This window comes from Lipotes vexillifer, unplaced genomic scaffold (genome assembly GCF_000442215.2).
Source record: "Lipotes vexillifer unplaced genomic scaffold, Lipotes_vexillifer_v1.1 scaffold863, whole genome shotgun sequence".
In the NCBI taxonomy this organism is placed as follows: Eukaryota; Metazoa; Chordata; class Mammalia; order Artiodactyla; family Lipotidae; genus Lipotes; species Lipotes vexillifer.
In genome coordinates this window covers 319,411-343,982 of record NW_006788168.1, presented here as the reverse complement: position 1 = coordinate 343,982, position 24,572 = coordinate 319,411, and the positions used below count along the sequence as shown (strand labels likewise).

Genomic DNA, 24,572 nt, shown 5'->3' with positions numbered 1-24,572 from the left:
CGGCTCCTCCCACTCCGGGTCACGTCGTGACAGGGGCGGAAGCAGCGGCGGCGGCGGCCGAGCGGGGGCTGCGGCTCGCGGCGCGGGTCCTGCAGTCTTGTGCGCTCGGCGCGCGGCTCCGGAGAGGCGCCTGCAGCTCCCGGCGGCGCGCGAGGTCTCGCCTGCGCTCTGAGGTGGGGGGCACGCGGCTCCGGGGGCGGGCGTGAGGGTGGCGGCGGATTTCGGGTGACAGCTCTGCACAAAGCAGCTTGGCCGGGGTGCACGCTCTCCTGCCCCTGTGCAGCGCTCCTTGCCCGGGTGGGAGGCGGACCGGTGCCCTCGGGGCTATACCTTCTTCCCCGAATTGGTAGGGGGTGTGAGGTGGGGATCCCAGCCTGAGAAAGGGGGAATTCCCGGGCTGGGGTGTTGCAGCGACCGGGTTCCCCGGTTCATCGCGGTGCTGCGGGTTTCTCCTAACCCCCCCTCCCCGCAATATTTCCTTTCTGTGCAGCGGTGCCTTCTCGCCGCGACTCCTTGCACGCCTCCAGCGCAAAGGTGAGCCCGGAGAGGCTGTTGCTTCTTCGACTTCGGAGAAGAGACGAGAAAGCTTTTCAGAAAGCGTGGCGGCTGCATCTGGCACAGGGAACGTTGGGGCTCCCTCCTGGGGGCTGTCAGTGCCCTGTCACCTGGGGAGTACCTGCTGCGGGGAGTAGGCGGGGGACCTACAGTCCGGGAGTAGGAACTCCCTGGCTGTTTTTCCCAGCCGAGAGCGTGGCGCCGAGGAGCCGGCACGGCCTCGCAGGTGTTATTAGTTCGACTGCGGCGCCGCGACCACGCGTTGAGATGCGATCGGCATTGCCAGGTTGCTGGGGTAACTCCGCCGGGACCTGGGACCCCTAGGGGGCGGCCCGATTACGGTAGCTGTTAGTCAACAGCCTAGCAACCAGCAGGTGAAAGAGGAAGGAATGGGCAGGCCCAGCTGTAATGAGTTGGGGTTCCGTGATCTGGAACCTAGCCAGCTGGAGGCCCAGCCCTCCCTCGGGAGAGCGTACGGGCGTCCATAGACCACTCCCTTTGGGGAGATCCGTCACTCCACCTGTGTACACACAACTCGAGACTTTTACACTTTGGTTGGTTTTTTGGTGTGTGTTTTTTTTTTTTTTAACCTATTTTAGTAAAAGGAAGGCGAGTGGGAGGGACGGTTTCGTCAGGAGGTACAGGAGAAAATGACCATTAATAATTATCTTCCACGCAGAGAAAGTAGTCAACAAAGCATTCGGGCAATTGAACTGGATCCATATTTCGGAAAATTTGATTATTGTGGGTAGAATTTCAGGTGGCCCAAAGGGAAACTTTTGCTCCTTTTGTCTCTGTAGGAGTTTCTAGTATTTTGTCCAGTTTTGAGAAATTATGCTAACACCACTATAAACTTTTATTCCAACCTGGAGTTCTTTAGATTCATATTTTTATGAATTCTGTCTTTTAAAAAAGTTTTTTGAATAAGCTACTTGTGAAAAAATCCTGGGAATTATTAAAGTAGAAATCTAGACATTGATATATTCACCTATATATTTATGCCCCCCCAACCATTTTCTTCTTTCTTTTGTCACATTGAAAGAAAACCAAAGCTATGAATTTAAAATTAGGAAGAAATATGCCTATAAAGTCATATTGAACCTGAAACAAATTGATCATACTTAACGTTAGGTGAGTTTATTAATTTGAAGAACCAGGTGGGAAAGCACTTCCAGTAAACTAATTTGTTTTAATGACACTTGATCATATTTCTAAGATTATATTTAAAAGCACAATTAACTGTAGTCCTTCCAACTTAAATATTTTTCCTCTATTTTAAGCCCCAAGAACCCAGCAACAGTGAAAATAGAGATTACAGTAAGTGTCCAAAAAAGGATGAAGGTACATAACTGTTAATTGTATAATTAACTGAGACAAAATTACTGCCCCAAAAATCTTCAATCATATTTTTCCCAGACAACACAGATTTCTTAATGGCTTTTATAGCTAATGTTTTCATTTCCTGTTAACCATTTCTTGAATTACATATTTCTTCATTGCAATCAAATACATGTTTTTCAGTATACAGTTGGGTTAAAATGTTTGATGAAATTTCCAGAATCTATGCTTTCTTTTGGGAGAGCTTTCTTTTGAGAGTGCTTGCTTGCCCAGGTAACACTTTCAAATGTTGCATGAACCTGATTTTATTTATGTCCCTAAACCCCACATTAGACTCAAATATTTTTGCTGCAATACTTAACGTATACTGTATACGTGTTTACACATGCTTTATTCATGGTCCATTTTATTAATAATGTGGGATATATGTTTTACATAAAAAGATTGGTTAGACTGGACAAAATTTTGAAAATGTGATCCAGAAAGCCTTCTCTGGGTATAAGAATTATAGGTAGACAGTAGTACTTTTAAAATCATTAATTCTTTATCCAACTGTATAATGAGTGCTGTGGCACTAATGGCAATTTTTTTTAATGGTTAAAGACCTGTAATGCATTTCAATATATGCATAAGGTATATTTGTTCACAACTAACATAATGGTTTTGAGAAAGTGAAGACTGAGTCAAAGAAAAACCATCCGTAACATCGGTGTCAAGATTCCTCAAAGTTGTTATAGATGGCAGACTGAAAGTCTTCACACGTGATGTTAATAATCCGTGAAAAATGCGCTTATGAATGTTAGTGCAAACAATAGGGTTACAGTTTATAGTGAAACAATAGGACTACAGGCCCTTTAAAGCTTTTCCCCAAGATTAAGATCATATATGTGGGATTTATATCTTAAGATAAAAACACTTCCACTTTCCATTTTCTTATCCATAGGTATGTCCTGTTTATTTCTCATGCTATCATTTTGTGTAAGTGTATGTGTGTGTAGTAAATACGGATCAGGGAAGGAGATGTGTGATAATTGTAGGATCCGTACACTGTTGAGTACTTATGCTAAGCATTTTTCATTCCTTATCGAATTTAATTGAAAAAATACTAATATGATAACTTAATCATTCATGGTTTTATGCATTATTTTTCGTGTAGACTTTTGGTTCTTAATGTTTCTTTAACTGTGCTGTTATTAGACTAGTTTGAGAACTCATAAAATTTGTCCAGTGGAAGATATTAGTGACTATCTAACCCAGATTCCTATATTCAGTAGTGACTAGACAGTGTGCCTGAGATTTATTTGTTGGGTTTTATTGAGAAGGAATGAATGAGTGTTCTTTTTAAAGTATAATAAGAGAGCAAAATTCAGGAACTAAGAAGATGCAGTGAGATAGAGAGGAATATTACAAACAAAAATGAGATATTTTTACTCATTGAATTTTATAAACAGTAGTGTCAGTTGTTTATTGGTCATTTGTGTGGTTACATTTTTATATGTAAATGTACATACTACTAATGGATAACATTTACTGAGTACTTATACCAGGCCTGGTGCTTTAAATTAGTTATTTTACTTAATCTTCACACCAATGCTAGGGTACACTCTGGCTGTGCCCATTTTATATATGAGAACACTGAGGTGTAGTCTTAGTGAGCTTAAGTAACTTGAAAGCAATAGCTTCACACTCAGGCCATCTGACTGCGAACATACACTCTTACCAACTAAATTACATAATAACTTGACTCCAGAGTGTTGAAAGTATTAGCAGATGCTAATATGTGATGTTTGTTTAGTTTTTTTTTTTTCAGATTTTCTGATACAATGGCAACCCCACGGGGGAGGACAAAGAAAAAAGCACCTTTTGATCATTCTCCAGATAGCCTTCCTTTGAGGAGCTCCGGTAGGCAGGTATCACTCATTTGTTCATTCAATGCACCTGTTTTGAAAAACAGGCTTACTGTGATTGGGACTGAAGAATTAGAGTTCATATAATTCCAGCCCTCAAGGGGCTTGCAGTCTAGTGGAGAAATTCACCTTGGGACAATCAGTGTGATAAAGTGATAGAATGTAGGAAAAAAGTGTATCTGGCAGAGGGAACTGCGGAGATAAAAGGCGCAGAGTGTGAATCAGCATGGGGTGTTCAGAGAATCACAGCTGTAGGGTTGCCTCCAGGATATGAGCTGGGGCCAGATCATGCTTCGCTTGGTGTCATTCATAGGAATTTGGACCTCAGCTTGTAGTTGGTTGGGTGCTGTTAGCAGGTTACTTGCTGCCATCTCTCTTGTAGGACTTTTTTTTTTTTAAGAAAAATATTGAATGATGCAATTCTTTTTCTAGAATTTGTCTAGTTTTAAAAATCTATAATACTGAGAGGATATAACTGCTCTAAGTAAAGAAAAAAATCTTAATTTGAGAGTGGCTTTTATTTTTGATGGTACAGCTTTTTAAAAATTTTTTAATTTTTTTATTGAAGTATAGTTGAAACAGCTTTTTCCTAAGAGAAGCTCATACGCATTTTAGTTCTCTACTCAGAGAGCTGTTGTCAAAGTGCTAGTTCTAAATTTCTAGCAAATTAGCGAGTTATTTGCACAGTGCAGTCTCAGGGAAATGGCTGTATCATCAACCCCTCCCCCACTCCCAGGATGCTGTTGATCTTCACGTTTAGAACTTCTAGTGTGGAAGTGATTTCAGTAGTAAACCTCCCACCGCCTTTACCTTTGGCCCTGCCGGTGTACTCTTAACCTCAGCTGGTTATTTCTCAGGTGAAGAAAAAGGCCACAGAGACGACAGACGAGGATGAAGATGGTGGGTCAGAGAAGAAGTACAGGAAATGCGAAAAAGCCGGCTGTACAGCCGCGTGCCCCGTGTGCTTTGCCAGCGCTTCTGAAAGGTCTGTTTAGATGGCGGGTCTTGCCCTCACCTTCCTGCGGGTGAGAGCCTTCATCCTCAAAGATAGTCTTCCTGGGGCTTCCCTCATGGCGCAGTGGTTGGGAGTCCGCCTGCCGATGCAGGGGACGCGGGTTCGTGCCCCGGTCCGGGAGGATCCTACGTGCCGCGGAGCGGCTGGGCCCGTGAGCCGTGGCCGCTGGGCCTGCGGGTCCGGAGCCTGTGCTCCGCAACGGGAGAGGCCACAACAGTGAGAGGCCCGCCTACCGCAAAAAAAAAAAAAAAAAAAAAAAAGATAGTCTTCCTGAAGATACATAGAGATACTTGTTATCCAACAACAGAGACATTGCCTGTCCATTTTGTATACAGCACGCCCAGCTCTGCCAATCCGTGTCCTCCAGTCCCATCCACAATGGCTGTACCTCTGGTGGTAGGGGATGGCAGCGGGGACAGTTTGAGGATGGGGTGGGGGCAGAGGAGAGAGAACCTTGACCTCCCTGGAGAGACAAGTATATGCTTATTTCCCTGTGCTGCTTTTCTCCCTCATATAACATACCTTCTCCTCCAACAGATATATACAGGTCTCTTTAAAGCTGTGTAGCTAACTGTATGTACTCTTGCCATTCTTATTAGGATGACCCAAGCATAACCTTTTACTTCCAGAGAAAAGTCTTCAGTTAACATTCAGTAAAACCTGGAAAACATATCCTGGGTTTTTTGTTGTTGTTGTTGTTTTTTGGTTTTTTGTTTTGTTTTTTTAATCACAAAGAGGTGGTGGTGTTACTGTTCATAGTGGCATTATATTTCATTCTTTTACTACATGATTGGCTGTGTGGTAGGTTATATTTACTAGATTGCCTGCTGGATGGTCCCATTCCAGCTGGCCAGATTCGTTCACTGTTTAGTATTGGGCCAAATGTTATTACTAAAGACCGCACTTCGCTCCTTGACTCACATGCAGCAAGGCCACTGGCATCCCTTCTTTCATGTCTAAAACCCTATCATCACTCCATGGAGTCTTGATAAAACTGCTAAGTCCCAGGCCCTTCTGATGGGTACCACTGATCTAAGTCCCTGTGTCCTCACCGTGCATTGTTATGTATCAGTTGGCCTTTCCATTTCGCTTGTTGTAATCTGGTTGTTAGGATTCCCCTGTTATAATTCTGGTTGTTGTAATTGTGTTTGTTAGAGGTAAGGCAAAAGGGCTCCTAGGAGGTGCTTGATTAATTTTTTTTAAACGATTTGATAAATGTAAAAAAAAAAGCAAACCAAGAAGAAATGTTTATTCATTACCAAAGCTACCCGTTTTTGCTGTTTTCAGATGTGCCAAAAATGGCTACACATCCCGGTGGTATCACCTCTCCTGTGGGGAGCATTTCTGTAATGAATGCTTTGACCATTACTATAGAAGGTTTGTTCTGATAATTGTTTGAGGTTTCCGTGGTGGAAGGGATGGTGGCTTGGGTGGTGGAGGGGGTCAGATGGTTATGACTGAGCCCCCAGGCTTACTGAATTATTCCACTGTTTCCGCCACACCTGTGCTGACTACCGGCGGGCCAGGACTTTGATGCTGTAGTTTGCATGTGTGTACACTTATGATGTGTGTGTGCACACTCAGCGCTCAAAAAGCATCTGCTGTGAGACAGTTATTCTCCTTAGTTTGCAAATTCTGAAAAATCTAGGAGCTGCTTCTTCTGTGCCAATGCATGGGGGCAGAATGCAAAGATTAGGGGGAGGATGCTGACAACTAGAGGGTGCTGGGCAGACAGGTAACCATCCCTTCTTGATAGTTTTAAGTACTAAAATTGATAGGAATGCCACCTGTTTTATGGGTGCCACGATAACTACCCCCCTCCTTAAAATATGGCTGGTTAAGTCCTTTATGTAAGATTTCTGCCACCTGTTTTGAAAACCTGAATAACTTACAGCTTGATATATTTATTTTTATTCTTTTTCAGCCATAAGGATGGATATGACAAATATACTACATGGAAAAAAATATGGACTAGCAATGGAAAAACTGAACCTAGCCCCAAGGCTTTCATGGCAGACCAGCAGCTTCCCTACTGGGTAAAGAAGATAACGCTTTACTGGTCTGTAAAGGATTTGTAGAGCTAAATGCAAGAGGAATGGATGAAAATACCAATTTTTAGGAAAGTTTTCTTTAATTACTTTTATTCTTTCTGTAACTATTAAAGCAAATCACATTTTTGATTTTTGTAGAAAAATCACATAATTCAACCTATGGTGTAAAGAAGAAACTAAAGACTCATTACCAGCTGGTGATAGTCAGTGCTAAGTTTGGTGCATATCTCTCTCATCTTTTTTTCTATTCATGTTTTTCTGTGTATGTTTAAACACAATTTTATGCTTTATATACATATCCTAATTAGGTTTAAAATCATACTTTGCATGTAAGTTTTTGCTGAGTTTTTTTAATTAATTTAACTTTATATCATTTTTCCATCTAGCTGTTCTTTGAAAACATTTTAGCAATTTCGTATATAATATAAATATAACATCATTTAATAAATGATTTGCTAATTTATTTAATATTACAGGTAATTTGAGCTTCTCTCTGCATACTTAAAATTTTTTTAATTGAAGTGAAATTCACATAACTTTATTTTTAAAATTTATTTATTTTATTTATTTATTTTTGGCTGCATTGGGTCTTCATTGCTGCAAGTGGGCTTTCTCTAGTTGCGGGGGGGGGGGGGCTACTCTTCATTGCAGTGTGCATGCTTCTCGCTGCGGTGGCTTCTCTTGTTGTGGAGCACGGGCTCTAGAGCACAGGCTTAGTAGTTGTGGCACTTGGGCTCAGTAGTTGTGGCACACGGGCTTAGTTGCTCCGTGGCATGTGGGATCTTCCTGGACCAGGGCTTGAACCTGTGTGCTCTGCTTTGGCAGGCAGATTCTTAACCACTGAGCCACCAGGGAATCCCCACATAACTTTCAGTTCTCAAAAAATTCACATAAAATTAACCATTTTAAAGTGTACACCTCAGTGGCATTTAGTACATTCACAATGTTGTGCAACCACCACCTCTGTCTAATTCCAAAACATTTTCAGCATCCACAAAGGAAACCTGTGCCCATTCAGCAGTCACCTCCCATTCCTCCCTGCCTCCAGCCCCTGGCAACCACTAATCTGCTTTCTGTCTTTATGGATTTACCGTTTTGGATATTTTATATTAAGGAATCATGCAGTATGTGACCTTTCATATTTGACTTCTTTCACTTAACGTAGTGCACTTGAGAATCATCCTTGTTGTAGCATGTATTAGGACCTCATTCCTTTTCATGGGGAATAATATTCCACTCTATGGATTTGCCACATTTTACTTATCCTTATCCCTTCATCTGTTGATGGACATTTGGGTCATCTCTACCTTTTAGTTACTGCAAACAGTGCTGCTGTGAATATTTGTATACAAATATTTTTGAACATCTGTTTTCAGTTCTTGGTACATTCCTAGGAATGAAATTGCTGGATCATAGTAAATCTATGTTTAACTTTTCGAGGAACTGATAACTCTTTTCCATAGCTAACTGCTGCACCATCTCTCATTCCCACCAGCAATGTATGAGAGTTCAGATTTCTCCACATCCTCGCCAACTCATGTTTACCATTTTTTAAAATTATAGCTGTCTTGAGGCTTCCCTGGTGGTGCAGTGGTTGAGAGTCTGCCTGCCGATGCAGGGGACACGGGTTCGTGCCCCGATCCAGGAAGATCCCACGTGCCGCAGAGTGGCTGGGCCCGTGAGCCATGGCCGCTGAGCCTGCGCGTCCGGAGCCTGTGCTCCGCGACGGGAGAGGCCACAGCAGTGAGAGGCCCGCATACCACCAAAAAAAATAAAAAAATAAAAAATAAAAATTATAGCTGTCTTAGTGGGTGTGAAGTGGTATCTCATTGTGGTTTTAATTTGCATTTCCCTAATGACTAATGCATCTTTTCTGTGCTTGCTGGCATTTGTATATCTTCTTTGGAGAAATGTCTATTCAAGTCTTTTGCCCATTTTTAAATTGGGTTGTTTGTCTTTTTGTTGTCGAATTGTGAGTGTTCTTTATCTATTCTGGATGCTGGGCCCTGATCAGATAAGTGATTTGCACACATTTTCTCCTTTAGGTTGTCTTTTCACTTCTTGATAGTGTCCTTTAGTGCACAGAAGTTTTAAATTTTGATGAAGTTCAATTTATCCATTTTTTCTTTTGATGCTTGTGCTTTTGGTGTCATATCTAAGAATCCACTGCCAAATCTGAGGTCATGAAGATTGACTCATATTTTCTTCTAAGAATTTGATCATTTTAACTCTCTACATTAAGGTGTTTGATCCATTTTAAGTTTTGTATGTGTATTAAGTAGGGGCCCAACTTCATTCTTCTGCAGATGGATATCTGCGTGCTTTTTTATTTTGGAATAATTTTAAATTTATAGAAAATTTGCAAGGATAGTACAGAGTTCCTGTATATCCTTCACCCAGTTTCTCCTACTGTTATCATCTAACACACCAGGATTATATTTTGAACTAAGAACTTAACATTGGTACAGTACTAATAAGTATATTACAGACTTATTGGGATTTCTTCAGTGTTTTCATTAGTGTCTTTTTACTGTTCCAGGATGCAATCCAGGATACCACATTGCTTTTAGTGTGATACTTTTTGACTACCTGCAACTAAATTTAACTCTGTTTCCTTAGGTTAGAGCTAGAAAGCCATTCTGACAACAGTACTAAGATCCCCTTTGCACTTCTGGGGGCCTGAGCTAGTATTGAATCAGAAATTAGACTGATGGGGTAAAAGTGGATTTTATGGGTGGCGATGGCACAAGGGGAAGAAAAGGTATTTACTTGGAGGTGCTGAACGGTTGTTGACCAAATCATGTGAAGAAGATGGCAAAGTGAGAGGTGGAAGATAGAAATGCTATAGCTCACGAGGTGCCAACCCATTGATCTTGACTTCTTACTTTCCATCTAGGTTCAATGTACAAAACCTGAGTGTAGGAAATGGAGGCAACTTACCAAGGAAATCCAGCTGACTCCACAGATAGCAAAGACGTACCGATGTGGTATGAAACCAAATACTGCTGTTAAGGTATGATCTCTGTTGGTTTTCCTTTTGAATTAATTGATGTGTTAGTTTAGTTGTCAGTAAACAATAATGGTGTATATTTTTCAATAACTCCGTTGATCATTGTATCAGGATTATATTGTCCTACGTATAACAGAATCTCAACTACAATGGCGTAACCAATTAAGGCTTTTATTTTTCTCTCATTATAAGCAGTTTAGAAACAGGCAGTCCAGAGTTGGTGTAGGTATCCAGGGAAGTCTCCTTTTAGTTTCCAGTTCTGTCACAAGATCATTACTGCACTGTCAGCCATCATTCCAACTTCAAAGCAGAAAAGATGGGAAAGGCTGGGGTATTCCAAGCCAAGTCTCTCCCTCTTTTATTGGGAAACCAGGAGCTTTCCTGGAAGTTCCAGCAGTAGATTTCTATTTATAGCTCATTGGCCAGAATAGTATCATGCAGCTACTCTGAACAGCAGTAGGGACCAAGGAAGAAAATATTTTATAACTGTTGCGTGTTTTATATTTTATAAAATATTTTATAACTGGAAGAAAATATTTTATAACAGAATCAAAATTAGGATCCTGTTAGTAAGGCGAAAAAGATATATATGTTTAGACTGTTAGCAGTCTTCCATAGTTGGTATAGTGTGCCTCTTTTGAGATTTGATAATTACTTCGCGTTTAAAAATGTGTTAATTGCTTAAATGTGTTAAAGCATTCATCTACAAAATGTCTCTAGTTCCATCAGTACATTAAAGAATATTAGGAATCATTATAATGTCAGAAGCGAGAGGCTTTCTTTTTTGAAAATTTTGATTTAATTCACATAGCATAAAATTCACCCTTTTAAAGTATGTAATTCAGTGGTTTGCTGTATATTCAGAAAGATATGCGGTTATCACGAGCAAAATATTTTCTTTTTAAAGAAATGATGAAAAGCTCTATAAAGTTTATGATCAAGTTTTTAAAAGCCTGGGATTTAAGATACAAATGTTATTAAAGTGACTCATAATTATTGTAAATATATTTGGAAGATTTTGCAAAGTGAAATGGTGAGAAAAAAGGGTATGAACATTTAGGAGTTCTGTGTTTTATTGTTTTAAATTTTACACAATTATTACATGAATATAATCTCGGCTTTAAAAAAAGTGAATTGAATATATGTATGTATATGTAAATATATACACACACATATAATATACAAATAAAAAATGAAAGTGCCCCTTAACCATCTCTTCCTTCCCACCCTAATAGATAACCATTCTTAACGACTCATTTATCCTGCTAGAACTTTTTTTGTGATTTGATTAGGTATTTACGGTAGGCACTTTTTTTTTTGGCTGTGCCATGTGGCAGGTGGGATCTTAGTTCCCCCACCAGGGATCGAACCCGTGCCCCCTGCATTGGAGGCACGGAGCCCTAACCACTGGACCGCCAGGGTAGGCACATTTTTTTAAGGGCACTTGATACAAATATCTAAAACTTTTTAAAGGTTTAAAGAACTATAGCTCAGGGTGATCATTTTATCAAAACCTTACCTACACTGAGTGGTGATATTTTTAATAGATGTAAAATTACGTCTTGTTTTTAAAATTGAGGTATAATTACATATTGTAATTACATGCACAGATCTTAATTGAATTTCATTGAGTTTTGGATAATGTCCACACTATGTAGCCAGTACCCCAGTCAAGATACACGATGTTTCCACCACCCTAAAAAATTCCAGTCATTTCCTTCCCTCCCTCCAGAGGCAAACACTATTTAGACTGCCATACCCTAAACAGAGTTTTGCCTGCTCCTGAACTTTGTAAAATGGAATCAGTCAGTATATACTCTTTAGCATTTGGTTTTTTTCACGGAGTAAAACAGCTTTTGAGATTCATCCATGTTCTTGCATGGATCAGTAGTTTTTTCCTTTTTATTGCTGAGCAGTGTTCCACTGTATGGATGTATCACAATTTGTTTATTCTCCTGTTGAAGGGCATTTGTGTTGTTTAAAATTTTTTGCTGTTATGAATAAATCTGTATGAACATTCTGTGCGTTTTTGTGGACTTATGTTTTCATTTCTGAAGGGTAAATACATAGGAAATTGCTGAGTCATATGGTAAATTTATGTGTAAGAAACTACCAAATGGTTTTCCACAGTTGTACCAGACTACAACATTTGGTGGTGGTACTTTTTTTGTTTTTTAATGTTAGCCGTTCTAATGGGTATGCATTGTTTTATCATTGTGGTTTTAAAATGCATTTCCCTGATGACTAGTGATGTGGAACATCTTTTCATGTGCTTATTGGCCATTCATAGTTCCTCTTTGGAGAAATATCTGTCCAAGTCTCCTAAAAATTGGGTTTGTCTTGTCTTGTAGGGGTTCTTTATGTAATCTGGAAATGAGATATGTTATCTTGAATATTTTTCCCTGTCTTTGTCTTGCCTTTTCATTTTCTTAATAGATCCTTTGATGAGCAGTTTTTAAATTTTGCAGCCTAATGTATCCATGGTTTTTTTTATGCTTAGAACTTTTTGTATTTTTTCTGCAAAATCATTGCAACTCTCAACTTGCACAGACAGTCTCCTATGTTTTCTTTGAGGAGGTTTATTATTTTAGCCTTTATGTTTAGGATACTAATCTATCTCAAGTTAATTTTTGGTTTTGATGTAAGATATGGGTCAACATTCAAATTTTTTTCATGTAAGTATCTAGTTGTCCAAAAGACAGTTTTTTTCCCATTGAATTATTTTGGCAACATTATAAAAAAGTCAGCTGGCCATACCTGTAGCCAATTTCTGGACTCTATTCCATTGATCTCTTTGTTTATCCTTAACCCAGTACCCTGTTGTCTTGATTATTGTATCTTTATAGTAAGTCAGGTAGTATAAATTCCTCCAACTTTTTTTTTCCCAAGATTGTTTAGGCTATTTTAGGTCCTTACATTTCTATAAAAATTTTGTTATCAACTTGTCAGTATTTACAAAAACTTTTGGGATTTTGATTGGAATGCATTGAAGCTATAAATTATTTGAAGGAGAATTGACATCTTTATATTTTTTTGTCTTCTAATCCAGGGGTCAGCAAACTATGGCTCATGGGTCAGATCTGGCCCCCTCCACCTGTTTTTTTTTTTTTTTTTTTTTTTGCGGTACGTGGGCCTCTCACCGTTGCGGCCTCTCCCGTTGCGGAGCACAGGCTCCGGACGCGCAGGCCCAGCGACCATGGCTCACGGGCCCAGCCGCTCCGCAGCATGTGGGATCCTCCCGGACCGGGGCACGAACCCGTGTCCCCCACATCGGCAGGCGGACTCTCAACCGCTGCGCCACCGTGGAAGCCCCCTCCACCTGTTTTTGTAAATAAAGTTTTATTGGAACACAGCCATGCTTATTCATCATGTATTGTGTATGACTGCGTTCATGCTACGATGGCAGAGTAGTTGCAACAGAGACCATGTGATCCGCAGAAACTAAAATATCTACCATCTGGCCTTTTAAAGAAAAGGCTTCCCCAAATGTATGGGCACAAAGTGGGGGACAAGGGGACGGTGGTGGTGGTAGGATGAGTTGGGAGATTGGGATTGACATATATACACTAATATGTATAAAATAGGTAGCTAATAAGAACCTGCTGTATAAAAAAATAAAATTCAAAAAAATAAATAAATAAAAGGTTTCCCGACCCCTGTTTTGACCTATGGGTGTGGTCTGTCTCTCCATCTTTTCAGGGTCTTTAATTTCTCCCAACAGTGTTTTCTAGTTTTCACCGAGAATGTATTCTGTTAAATTTATTTCTAGATACTTATTTTTTCTGTGATTGTAAGTAGAATTTATTTTTAACTTTTCAAGTTGTTGCAATTATATAGATATACAGTTTAATTTTGCATATTGACTTTATACCCAGAGACTTTGTTGACTTCACTTTAAATTCCATTTATATTTTTGTAGATTTTTTTGTTGGGAGGAATTCTACAATATCAACTGTGAATAAAGACTGTTTTGCTTTTTAAAAAAACTATCCTTTTGCTCATTTTTTTTCCTTACCTTATTGCATTGGTCAGGACCACCAGTACAGAGCTGAATAGAAGTGGAAGAGCAGACTTCCTTGCCTTGTTCCTGACCTTAGGAGTGATGTGTTCAGTGTTTTATCATCATGTGTAATGTTGGCTGTGGCTTTTCACAAATGCCCTTTTTCAGATTGAGGAAGTTCTTTGTATTCCTAGTTTGCTGAGAACATTTTATTATGAAAGGATGTTAGATTTTGTCAAATACTTTTTCTGTATCTCTTATGATGATCATACAGTTTTTCTTCCTTAATCTGTTAATGTGGTGAATTACACTGATTCTTGAATGTTGAAGCAACCTTGCATTCCTGGGGGAAAAAATTCCACTTGTTCTCAATGTATTATCCTTTCATTGTATTGTTGGATTCAGTTTCCTAATATTTTGTTAAGGATTTTGTATCTGTGTTCATGAGGTTTAGTCTCTGTCATTTTTTTTTCTTGTAATGTTCTTGTCAGGTTCTGCTGTCAGTTACACTGGCTTCATAAAATGAAATGAGAAGTATGTCTTCCTTCTCTATTACTGAAAAGTTTGTGGATGGTTTAATATTATTTCTTATTTCATGTTTGGTACAATTCACTAGTGAAGCCATTTGGGCCAATTTTCTTTGTGAGAAGTTTTGAAATTACAAATTCAGTTTCTATAACAGATACATAGCTACTTAGGTGGTTTATTCTATCCATTTTAGAACATGGTGTTTTTCAAGAAATTTGTCTGTTTCATCTACATTGTCAAGTTTGTTAGCTTAAAGCTGTTTGCAGTGTTCTCTTAATTCTCCTTTTAATGCCACTGGTATTTATGGTGGAATCCATTTATTGTTGATATTGGTGATTTGGGAGTGAAGAGTGGAAAGCGTTGATCTTTCAGGGTCAGGGGTCAGGGTCCCGGAATTAACAAATCCTGTTCTAAAACCTTTCAGTTTAGCCCTAAATTGATTCTTGAGGTCGATCTCCAGAGTAGAAGACCTCTCTGAGGGATAGAAGAGAAAAAAATGGGAGGGGGCTTACCCCAAGGGAATGGGTAATTGATTTTCCAGACTGAGTGGGTACACCAAAGGAAACTGGGGTTTGAGTGATGAAGGGACCGTGAGCTTGTGAGGTGAAGGGGAGCGTGTCCAGCTGGCGGGAACAATATGGTTGCACTGAACTCAACCAGCACCTGTGCTCCAGATTACTTGTCAAGGGAAAAGTAGACTCCGTGGCATGTTATTATAACGTTTGAAGAAGAGTTCAGCCAAGGAGCAGTCAAAAATAGCAGACTGTTTTCATAGATATTAGCCTTTGGGTCATTTTCACTCAACCTGTTTCTGCGAAGTTTCTGAACAGTTCTAAAAATATATATATTGGAATATTTGCATACTAATGTTACCTTACTAAATATTAGGTGTGATTTTTATATTAAAAGTTCACATTAAAATCATTTTGTACTGTGCTTTGACTAGCTTTGGTTTAATCACTGTTTAGAGTTATCCATAATCTCTCCTCTTTTTCACTTGCAGATAATTGAATCTAACTTTGACCTCATCTCTACTAATTGTTCAGATTATCCATGTTGCTTTTTTTGATTACTTGATTTTTCTTCAGGTGTGTCATTTACAATTTCTTCAATTTATGTAGTTGTTTTTTTTTTTTTTTTTTTTTTTTTTTTGTGGTACACGGGCCTCTCACCATTGTGGCCTCTCCCGTTGCGGAGCACAGGCTCCGGATGCGCAGGCTCAGTGGCCGTGGCTCATGGGCCCAGCCTCTCCACGGCATGTGGGATCCTCCCCGACCGGGGCACGAACCCGTGTCCCCTGCATCAGCAGGCGGACTCTCAACCACTGCGCCACCAGGGAAGCCCCTATGTAGTTTTTGAAAAGCTTGTTTTCTTTAGAATGAGTTTGTTTTCAGACAAATGATATTTGTTTATCATTGAAAAATTCAAGCAATATAGAAAAAATGATTAAAAAAATTCATGCAGTCATCATCATGAAATAACCATTATTAAATGAGATTCATTCAGGAGAATTCATGCATGTATACAAGGAGAAGGCCTGGCAGATAGATAACTTCATATTAAGGAGGAGTGCTGTATATGCTTGTTTTATGTAAAATGATTCAGTTCAATACAACATAATTTAAAGTAAGTAAAAGAAGCCAAAGTGAAATAAGAAATTGCTGGACATAGGACAGTTATTTCTTGATCTCAAGAAATAGTAGTTTCTAAAAACTCCCTAAAAGGTTAAGAAAATACATGATGAGGATAAGTTGGAATCGCTCTAGCTTTTTAACAAAATTGCATGTTTCAATTTTAGGTTGTATCAGTTGACACCCTGCTAAGACAGAGGGAAAAGTAAATGACACCATACTTGCAGCCCACCTCCCCTTTTTCTCTCACCCATTTTTGTTAGGGTTTTGCTGTTTTGTGTTAGTTTAGTTTGCTCTGTTGGAATATCACTTTTTTTCTATGACCATACCCCCTTCATTGTTTACACTTGCACTTATATGCAATTACTGCTGCCCACAATTTCTGTTACTACAGTTCCTTCTATCCCATTATTTTGATTCATCACCTGCTTGGATGTATTTTAACATCAAGTACTTTTTTCCAGGAGAGCTCTGAGGTGTCAGAGTCCTTGTTTTTGAAAAACTTAAATGCGTTTCTCTTCTTCCATCCATCTTCAAGTTGAAGGCTTTATGATCTTCTTAGATCCCAGCCTCTAAGGATGGTATCACATCTTTTAAATCTCCCCCCCCACCCCCGCCCAAGAAATCCTCCTTTGAGACTCTCCTGCTCCATTGCGATTGATTACCACCCATAGCCTGAACTTTTGAAATATTTATTTAGAGGGTGTTTACTGACCCAGAATCCTTTTGGTTTTCAGTTTGGTCTTCTGTCAGGGACAAAGTCTGGAAAGGTTTATTTGTAGAACAACATTAAAAAGAATTGTAGCAAACAACACACACTGTTTTGGAGCTTGCTTTTTGTCATTTAATATTTCTTAAAGATGCTTCTTAAAGATCTTTACGTATGCTTCAGTATGTAAAGATCTCTTTCTCTTTAAAGACTGTGTAGTAAATAGTCCACTGAATGGATATGTCATGATGAATTTGATGTGACTGAAGGGCATTAGGTGACATTTAAACATTTACCGTTAGTGAGAGTGCTGTAATGAATAGCTTTGTATCTGTGCTATTTTTCAGTGTATTTGTAGTATCAGTTCCTAGAAATAAAATTGCTGTGTCAGAGTATATCCAGTTTTTTGTTTGTTTTTTAAAATATTATTTATTTATTTTTGGCATTGGGTCTTAGTTGTGGCACGCGGGATCTTTCATTGCAGCATGCGGGCTCTTCTTTGTGGCGTACGGGCTTCTTGGGCTTCTCTCTAGTTGTGGTGTGTGGGCTCCAGAGCGCGTGGGCTCTGTAGTTGTGGTGTGTGGGCTTGGTAGTTGCCCCGCACAGGCTCAGCTGCCCCGCGGCATGTGGGATCTTGGTTCCCCGACTAGGGATCGAACCCGTGTCCCCTGCATTGGAAGGTGGATTCTTAACCACTGGACCACCAGGGAAGTCCCTATCCAGTTGTTTTTAATATGAAATAATTCTTAGACCCCAAAGAGTATTTATAACTTGTGTGTGAGGAATAAAGGATGAAGGTGAATCACTGTGTGCCCCCCAACCTGGTTTTAGAAACAGCGTTACCAGTGCCTCTGCAACTTCCTGGGTTCCCCCCAGTAGTTTTCTTCCTCTGCCTCTCCTACAAGAGCAAACAGTATTTCGAATTTTGTATTTATTTTTCCTCTGCTTTTTGTTACAGAGTTGATAAATATGTATGAAACTCTAAATAACATGTAAAGTTTTGCATATTTTTATATTGGTTGTAAATTGTGTCCTATTGTGTGTATTCCTCTGCAGCTTTGTTCTCTTACTTAACGTTGAGGTTTTTCAGCTGCATCCATGTTGATGCCGGCAGGTCTGGTTCATTCATTTTCCCTGCTGTGTAGTTTTGCATTGTGTGAATCTACCCCAACATGTCTGTTCTCCTGTTCATAGGTGTGAGGGTTGTTTCTGGTTTGGGGCTGCTACACACAGCGCTCTGTGAGCGTTCTTACAAGTCTCTCCTAGTGCATGCACACATGCAAGAGTTTCTCTGGAATATATTTCAAGGGCCAGATTTCCCAGGCCGTATGGTATGCCAGTCTTCAGTTTATTTAGGTAACTTTTTTTTCATTGAAATATAACATACAAACAGAAAATGCACAAGTCAAAATGCATAGCTCAGTGAATTTTCAGAGTCCCCATTTAGCCAGCTCCCAGTAAAGAAACTGAACACTTACCAACCCCTCAGAAGCCCCCTTGCACCCCTTTTCACTCACAGAGTCCATCCCTTGCCTCCCCAGAGTAACTACCTACTGACTCTTCCCCCCCATGCAAGTACTAACCAGGCCCACCTCCGCTTAGCTTCTGAGACCAGAGAGACTAGGCACATCCAGGGTGGTATGGCGGTGGATCTCTACTTACCCCTCTGACTTAACAGCAATATGGCTGTTTTGCTTGCTTTTGAACTTCATGTAAATGGAGTCAGACAGTATGTATGCTCTTGGGTCTGGCTTCTTTCACTCACCATTATGTTTGTGAGGGGCATCCATGTTGTAACATGTAGCTGTAGTTTATTCTCTTGACTATAATACAGTTTATTTCTCCATTCTACTCTCGATGGACTTCTGGGTTGTGTTTATCTTCTCTCTCTTACAAACAGTGCTCCTTTGGACATTTTCTAATCCTTCTCTTGGTGCACATGGATGAGGGTCTCTCTAGAAAATACAGGTGTGCCCTGTTTTATTGTGCTTTGCTTTTTTGCGCTTCACAGATACGCATTTTTTTTTACAAATTGAAGGTTTGTGGCAACCCTGCATTGACGGTTAGCATTTTTAGCAATAAAGTATTTTTCAATTAAAGTATGTATGGTAATTTTTTTTGCTATTGCACACTTAGTAAACTATAGCATAGTGTAAACATAACTTTTATATGCACTGAGAAACCAAAAAATTCGTTTGAGTCACTTTTATTGCAGTATTTACTTTATTGCAATGGTTGGTCTGGAGCTGAACCCACAGTGTCTCTGAGGTATGTCTGTATAGCAAGGCTGGAATTGCTGGGCATATATACAAGATAATGCCAAATTATCATGCATTTAAAAGTTTCGTATTTTGTCAAAGTGTTCTCCAGAGTGGTTACATTCTTTTAGATTTCCACCCAGGACATCTTTACAAGAGAGGCTGTCTTCCCCGCACCCTCACTCATGCGGTGTTTTATCACACTTTTTTTTTTACCAGTCTAATCAGTGAAAAGGGGTATCTTATTGAAGGTAATTGACACTTAAGACTATATTTTATAATTAAACCTAATTAATGCTTGTATTTTGTATTGTTTTTGCAGCCTGAGACCTCAGATCATTGTTCCCTTCCAGAGGATCTCGTGAGTATTTCTGCATGTTCTAGACTAGAGTGCGTCACGCCTTCAATGATAAGTGCTATAAGTAAATGACAGTAACAGTTTTATGAGTATCTCTCTTTTTTTGGTTGCTGATCCAAGGGGTTTTAATCTAACAGGATAACATGATGAAAACGCTAGCAATAGTGGTTTTGTGGGTGATCCTCTCCCAACTTAAAAAAAAAAACTGAAATGTTATTGCTCTATGTTAAAAGGAAACAAAAAGGAAGAAACGGACACCTTACCTTCCTACAGGGACCAGACTTGTTATACTTGTTTTTCAAGGGCGACTTTATGACCTTCTCTCCACTTGAATCGTTCCGGGAAAAGAACAGGAGGCCCATAATTTGATGGTCTTGGCCCAGATTCAGCTGTGAGAGTGTTTTTGTGTATTCTGACCTCAGCATAACTGCTTTGTCCCATCCCTGCCCAGATGTGGAAGGGGAAGCAGCTGGCAGAGCCTCATCACATTTCATTTGTCTTAGGAAACTTTGCCACCTGAGCTGGCCAATTTTGCCACATAGCCAGATCCAATAGCTGTTTCAGAAAATGATTTTTTAAAATTCTGAGTTTCTGAGTTATTCTGCATTACAGCGATCCAAGATAGTTTGTAGTTTTTCTAGATGTCTGAAACCCAGGGACTGTGACTGATGTTTAGGCAAAGGGAGAATTGACACCTAGCATATCTATTCTGTTACATAAAGGGCTGTGTGAGATGCCCGCACGTGTGCGTGCGTGCGCACACACACATTTAAAAAAACAAAACAGTTGTACTGTCAAACATTTCCATAGTAAAGCAGTCGCCTAAATAATTTCTGGATTTAGGGTAGGCAGGATGACATTACAGAAAGAAAGGAAAAAATAACTTTAAATACACTTACAAATACCTTAAGAATATTTCCCCTAGTATTCAGACCATTTTGCGCGCAAGGAGTCTGAACTTTAGGACAGAGGCCATATTCTTGGGATATAAGAACTTTAAAAAGCTTGGAAGAGTCCCTGGATATTCATCTGCCCGTTATTTATTTTTGTCTTTGGTTAAGAAAGAGTCCGGAGCAGGTTTATAGCCATGTCACCTATACCTGCTACCCTTTTTCTATTCATATGGATTCTGGGGTTACCTTTAAAGCAGTTTCTAAATTTTGAGTGCCTGTATTAGTTTCCTAGGGCTGCTGGGACAAATTGCCACCACCTGGGGGGCTTAAAGCAACAGAAGGTTATTGTCTCATAGTTCCAGAGGCTATAAGTCTGAAATTAGGGTGTTAGCAGGGCCGTGTTCCCACTGAAGTCTCTAGGGGAGGATTCTTCCCTGCCTTTTCCAGCTCGGCATTGCCAGCAGTCCCTGGCATTCCTTGGCTTATAGCCACGTCACTCCAATCTCTTGTCCCATCTTCACATGACCTTTTTCCTCTTGTGTGTCTCCCGGTTCCTGTGTCTCTTCTCTTCTTAAAAGGACACATTACAGTGAATTTAGGGTTCACTCTACTACAATGTGACAAATTACATCTGCAAAGACCTTGTTTCCAAATAAGGTCACATTCTGAGGTTCTGGGTAGACGTGAATTTGGGGAGACAACTTTTTAACCGAGTGTAGTGGGCATTTCATTAAATATGCTAATAGACTGACTGTATCCAGCACAGTTTCTTCAGTGGTATGTGTATTAAAAGCGAGAGTGGAACATCTGATGGCATATCGACAAAATTATAGTCAGGTGTCCCAGAATGGTGAGTGTGCTAACACACTCGGAATAGCAAGACCACGTGTTGGTTTACTAGTCACAGAGTTTCTCCTACTCTAAGCCAGAGGCTGGTTGGTGCGCCCTCAGGTGGGCTTCCAAGGGGAAGAAAGCCTGGGGCAGGTAGCAATGGCAGGGTGTCTCTTGGGTCCTGACTTAATTTCCCAACACAGCTGCAAGGCCCAGGAAGTGAATTAGAATAGGAAGCGCTTGGATGCGTGGTTTGTTTTTGTTTTTTCCTCTCTTTTTTCTCCCTTTTTTTTGGTTGGTTTACTTTATTTTATTTTGGGGGGTTCTTGTTTTTTTAAGGCATTCTGCCCTCTACTTGGTCCATTTCGAGTGTCAGGATCTGAACACCCAGTTTTACTCTGTCTGAGCCAGGAAGGGGGTCCATAGAGGCAGCCCTGGTGTGTTGGAGAAGGAACTGAAGCTTTCCTTCTTTTTGGTCCAGCACAGGCTGCTCAAGGGTAGCCAAACCTAAAACAAGCCTTGAGGACAAAGGTTGCAAACTGAAAAGCCTTCACGGGCCGGGCAAGTAAAATAAATGTGTGTAGCAGCTGGGAGTAACTTATGGGGGGTGTTAGGGTTTGTAGTAAGCTGAAAAATGCTTGCCCCAGATTTGGACTTTGAAGGGCAAATAAAATGCATCTTGAGATCACAAACCCCTGCTTGATGGCAAGTGGCATTTGCGTGGAGCCTGGATAACTAACATCAGAGGGCCCCTGAGCCCAGAGTTCTCCTCTGTCAGATTCCTAGAATTCCTGGAGCATACATTCAAGATCATGTTCAGCAAAGGCTGCCTAACATAGGATATGTGGCAGTTTCACTTTAGAAGCCAGGTAAATTTTATTTTTATCACAATAGTTAGTCATCATGGGGCTGCTTTGATCGAATGACTCCATATGTTAAATCAGCTCTGGAATATGATCACATATTTTAAGACTGAAAATAGCTTTTTCAATTCAGTTCTACATGGAGCATTTTATTTTGATGATTGTCATGTACTTTTCCCTCTGAAGTTTTTTTAGTAGCCTCTGGCAAAAAGCAGTACTGTTTGGACTGCTACTCCAGAGAATAGTTTTTTCTGCTGAATTTTGTAATTTCAGTTATCTTTAGATCCTCAGTTAAAAGGGGGAAGGGCTGGGTGATAAATGATTACGGAACAGAAATAAGTTTCTCATGTCAGACTCAAGCAAACCTGGGCTTGCGGTATAGTCAGTGGGGGTAGCTTTAAGACTTACCTGGTGTTGGTGGGATTCTTTGAGGGAGGGAAAGGGGGAGGCCGTTGCTGAAGATCTGAAAAAACTCGGCCTAGGAAACATTCTTTCCAGGTCTCATCAGGCATTTTTTGTTTCTAAATCTTCCTGTGCAGAACTCTGGTCTAGGACTATGGAGTGGGAGAAGGCAGGGTAGAAGGGTTAAGGATGAATGAGAATGGATGACACGACGAGAACCATCTGTCCTTGGCCGACTCTGCATGTACATTTCTTGGTTGCCATTGTACCTCTTCGTTTTGCTCTGCCCCCTTGCAGAGAGTGTCGGAAGTTTCCAACCATTGGTGGTACTCCATGCTCATCCTACCTCCTTTGCTGAAAGATAGCGTGGCAGCACCCCTGCTCTCTGCCTACTACCCCGACTGCGTTGGCATGAGCCCGTCCTGCACCAGCACGCACCGCGCGGCCAGCGACGCCAGTCCTGGGAAGCTGGAGCACTCCAAGGCAGTCCCCTGTGTGCTGGGTGAGAGCTGGTCCTGGCCCTCCCCGCTTTCCCTCCTCCCTCCGCCCTTGCCCTGGAAATATGTGGGTGAGCAGAACGGAAAGGATTTTTTTTTTTAATGTGTGCAGCTTGCTACAAAGCACCTCATTATTTCATGGATCTGGTTTCACTGTGGATCACTCATATCATTTGTATATATTGGACAGTTAATTTTTCCCTCAGTCAGTGGGGAAGTCTGTAACACTTGTCCAGGAATCATGCCTACGGAGTTCAATGAGCATTTCCTTGAAAGTTGGATAGCTGCATAATTTGATGATAATACCTACTCACTCTTACATGCCAGAAGAAAGTTTTGACTCTATAAGCCACCCTTCTTTTTTCTCCCCGAGTCTTTCTGCTTCTAATTATGCCATTGCTGATCTCAGCCAAACAACCCACTCTCGGAAAAACTTCAGGTCAAGGCAGGCAGACTGATAACCATTTACTTTAAAGGGATCTTTAAAATTCTCCATCAGAATTCTTGGTGTACAAGCAAGAATTGTAGATCATCTCCTGCACGCTAACAAACTTCATCTTTGATAGTGCAAGTAGGTTTTGACATTGTAGCCCTATCTTAAGGTTTTTAACTAATAACACTGGGCCCTCTAAAAATGCAGGTGTGGTCAGAATCAAAGCTGAAGTGATAAATCCCAGTGTTAATGAAGGAGGAATACAACAGGCAACTCAGATACCATTAGTGTATACATTTATGAAGGACAATTTGGCAGCATGAATCAGAAACCTTAAAATAGATGTTCTTTGGATGTAGGAATTTATCCTAAATAAATTATCAAAGATTATCAAAAGTAAGTCCAAAGATTTGTGTGGCATTGTTTATAATAGTGAAGTAAGTGGATGAAATTTAAGTGCCCAGCAATAGGGCAGTGGTTAAATAATAAATAAGATAATATTATATGTCCATTGAAGTCATATTTAATGACATGGGACACTGTTCTTGAAAAGCAGTAGGAAAAACAGCCTTTTTATTGCATTTTTTTCTGGCTTTGTAAGAAAAAATATCACTTATATTTATATTCTCTATTCATAGAAACAGAACCAAGGTTAGACTATACTCCTAAATGTTACCACCGCTCAACGATTATCAGTAGTTAGTGATTGTTATTTACTTCTATGAACCTATTAATTTTATAATCAGAAAAATTCCAATGAAAGTTGCTTTTAAGATATATTTCCGTGGGGACTTGGCATTCAGTTGGGCTTGGAATTTTGGTCTTGCAAGATGAAGATGTTCTGGAGATCTGTTGGAAAACAATGTGAGTATACTGAACACTACTGAATGGTAACACTCAAACATGATTAAGATGGTAAATTTTATGGCACGTGTTTTTTTTAACCACAGTAAAAACTTTTTTTAAAAAGATGTGGCACATACATACAATGGAATATTACTCAGCCATAAAAAGAAACGAAATTGAGCTATTTGTAATGAGGTGGATAGACCTAGAGTCTGTCATACAGAGTAAAGTAAGTCAGAAAGAGAAAGACAGATACCGTATGCTAACATATATATGGAATTTAAGAAAAAAAATGTTATGAAGAACCTAGGGGTAAGACAGGAATAAAGACACAGACCTACTGGAGAACGGACTTGAAGATATGGGGGGGGAGAAGGGTGAGCTGTGATAGGGCGAGAGAGAGACATGGACATATATATACTAACAAACGTAAGGTAGATAGCCAGT

General features: G+C 40.1%; 1 protein-coding gene across 1 annotated transcript in view; it reads left to right on the top strand.

Moving 5' to 3' along the window:
- Positions 1 to 24,572, top strand: part of KDM1B (lysine demethylase 1B) — a 55,083-nt gene continuing 30,511 nt past the window's right edge. The window contains exons 1-8 of the mRNA XM_007461257.1: positions 1 to 173; positions 491 to 534; positions 3,704 to 3,803; positions 4,658 to 4,785; positions 6,103 to 6,192; positions 6,740 to 6,851; positions 9,763 to 9,879; positions 19,325 to 19,363. Of these exons, the coding sequence (XP_007461319.1) occupies positions 3,717 to 3,803; positions 4,658 to 4,785; positions 6,103 to 6,192; positions 6,740 to 6,851; positions 9,763 to 9,879; positions 19,325 to 19,363 (573 nt within the window). The 5' untranslated portion in view covers positions 1 to 173; positions 491 to 534; positions 3,704 to 3,716. The remainder of the gene's footprint in view (positions 174 to 490; positions 535 to 3,703; positions 3,804 to 4,657; positions 4,786 to 6,102; positions 6,193 to 6,739; positions 6,852 to 9,762; positions 9,880 to 19,324; positions 19,364 to 24,572) is intronic.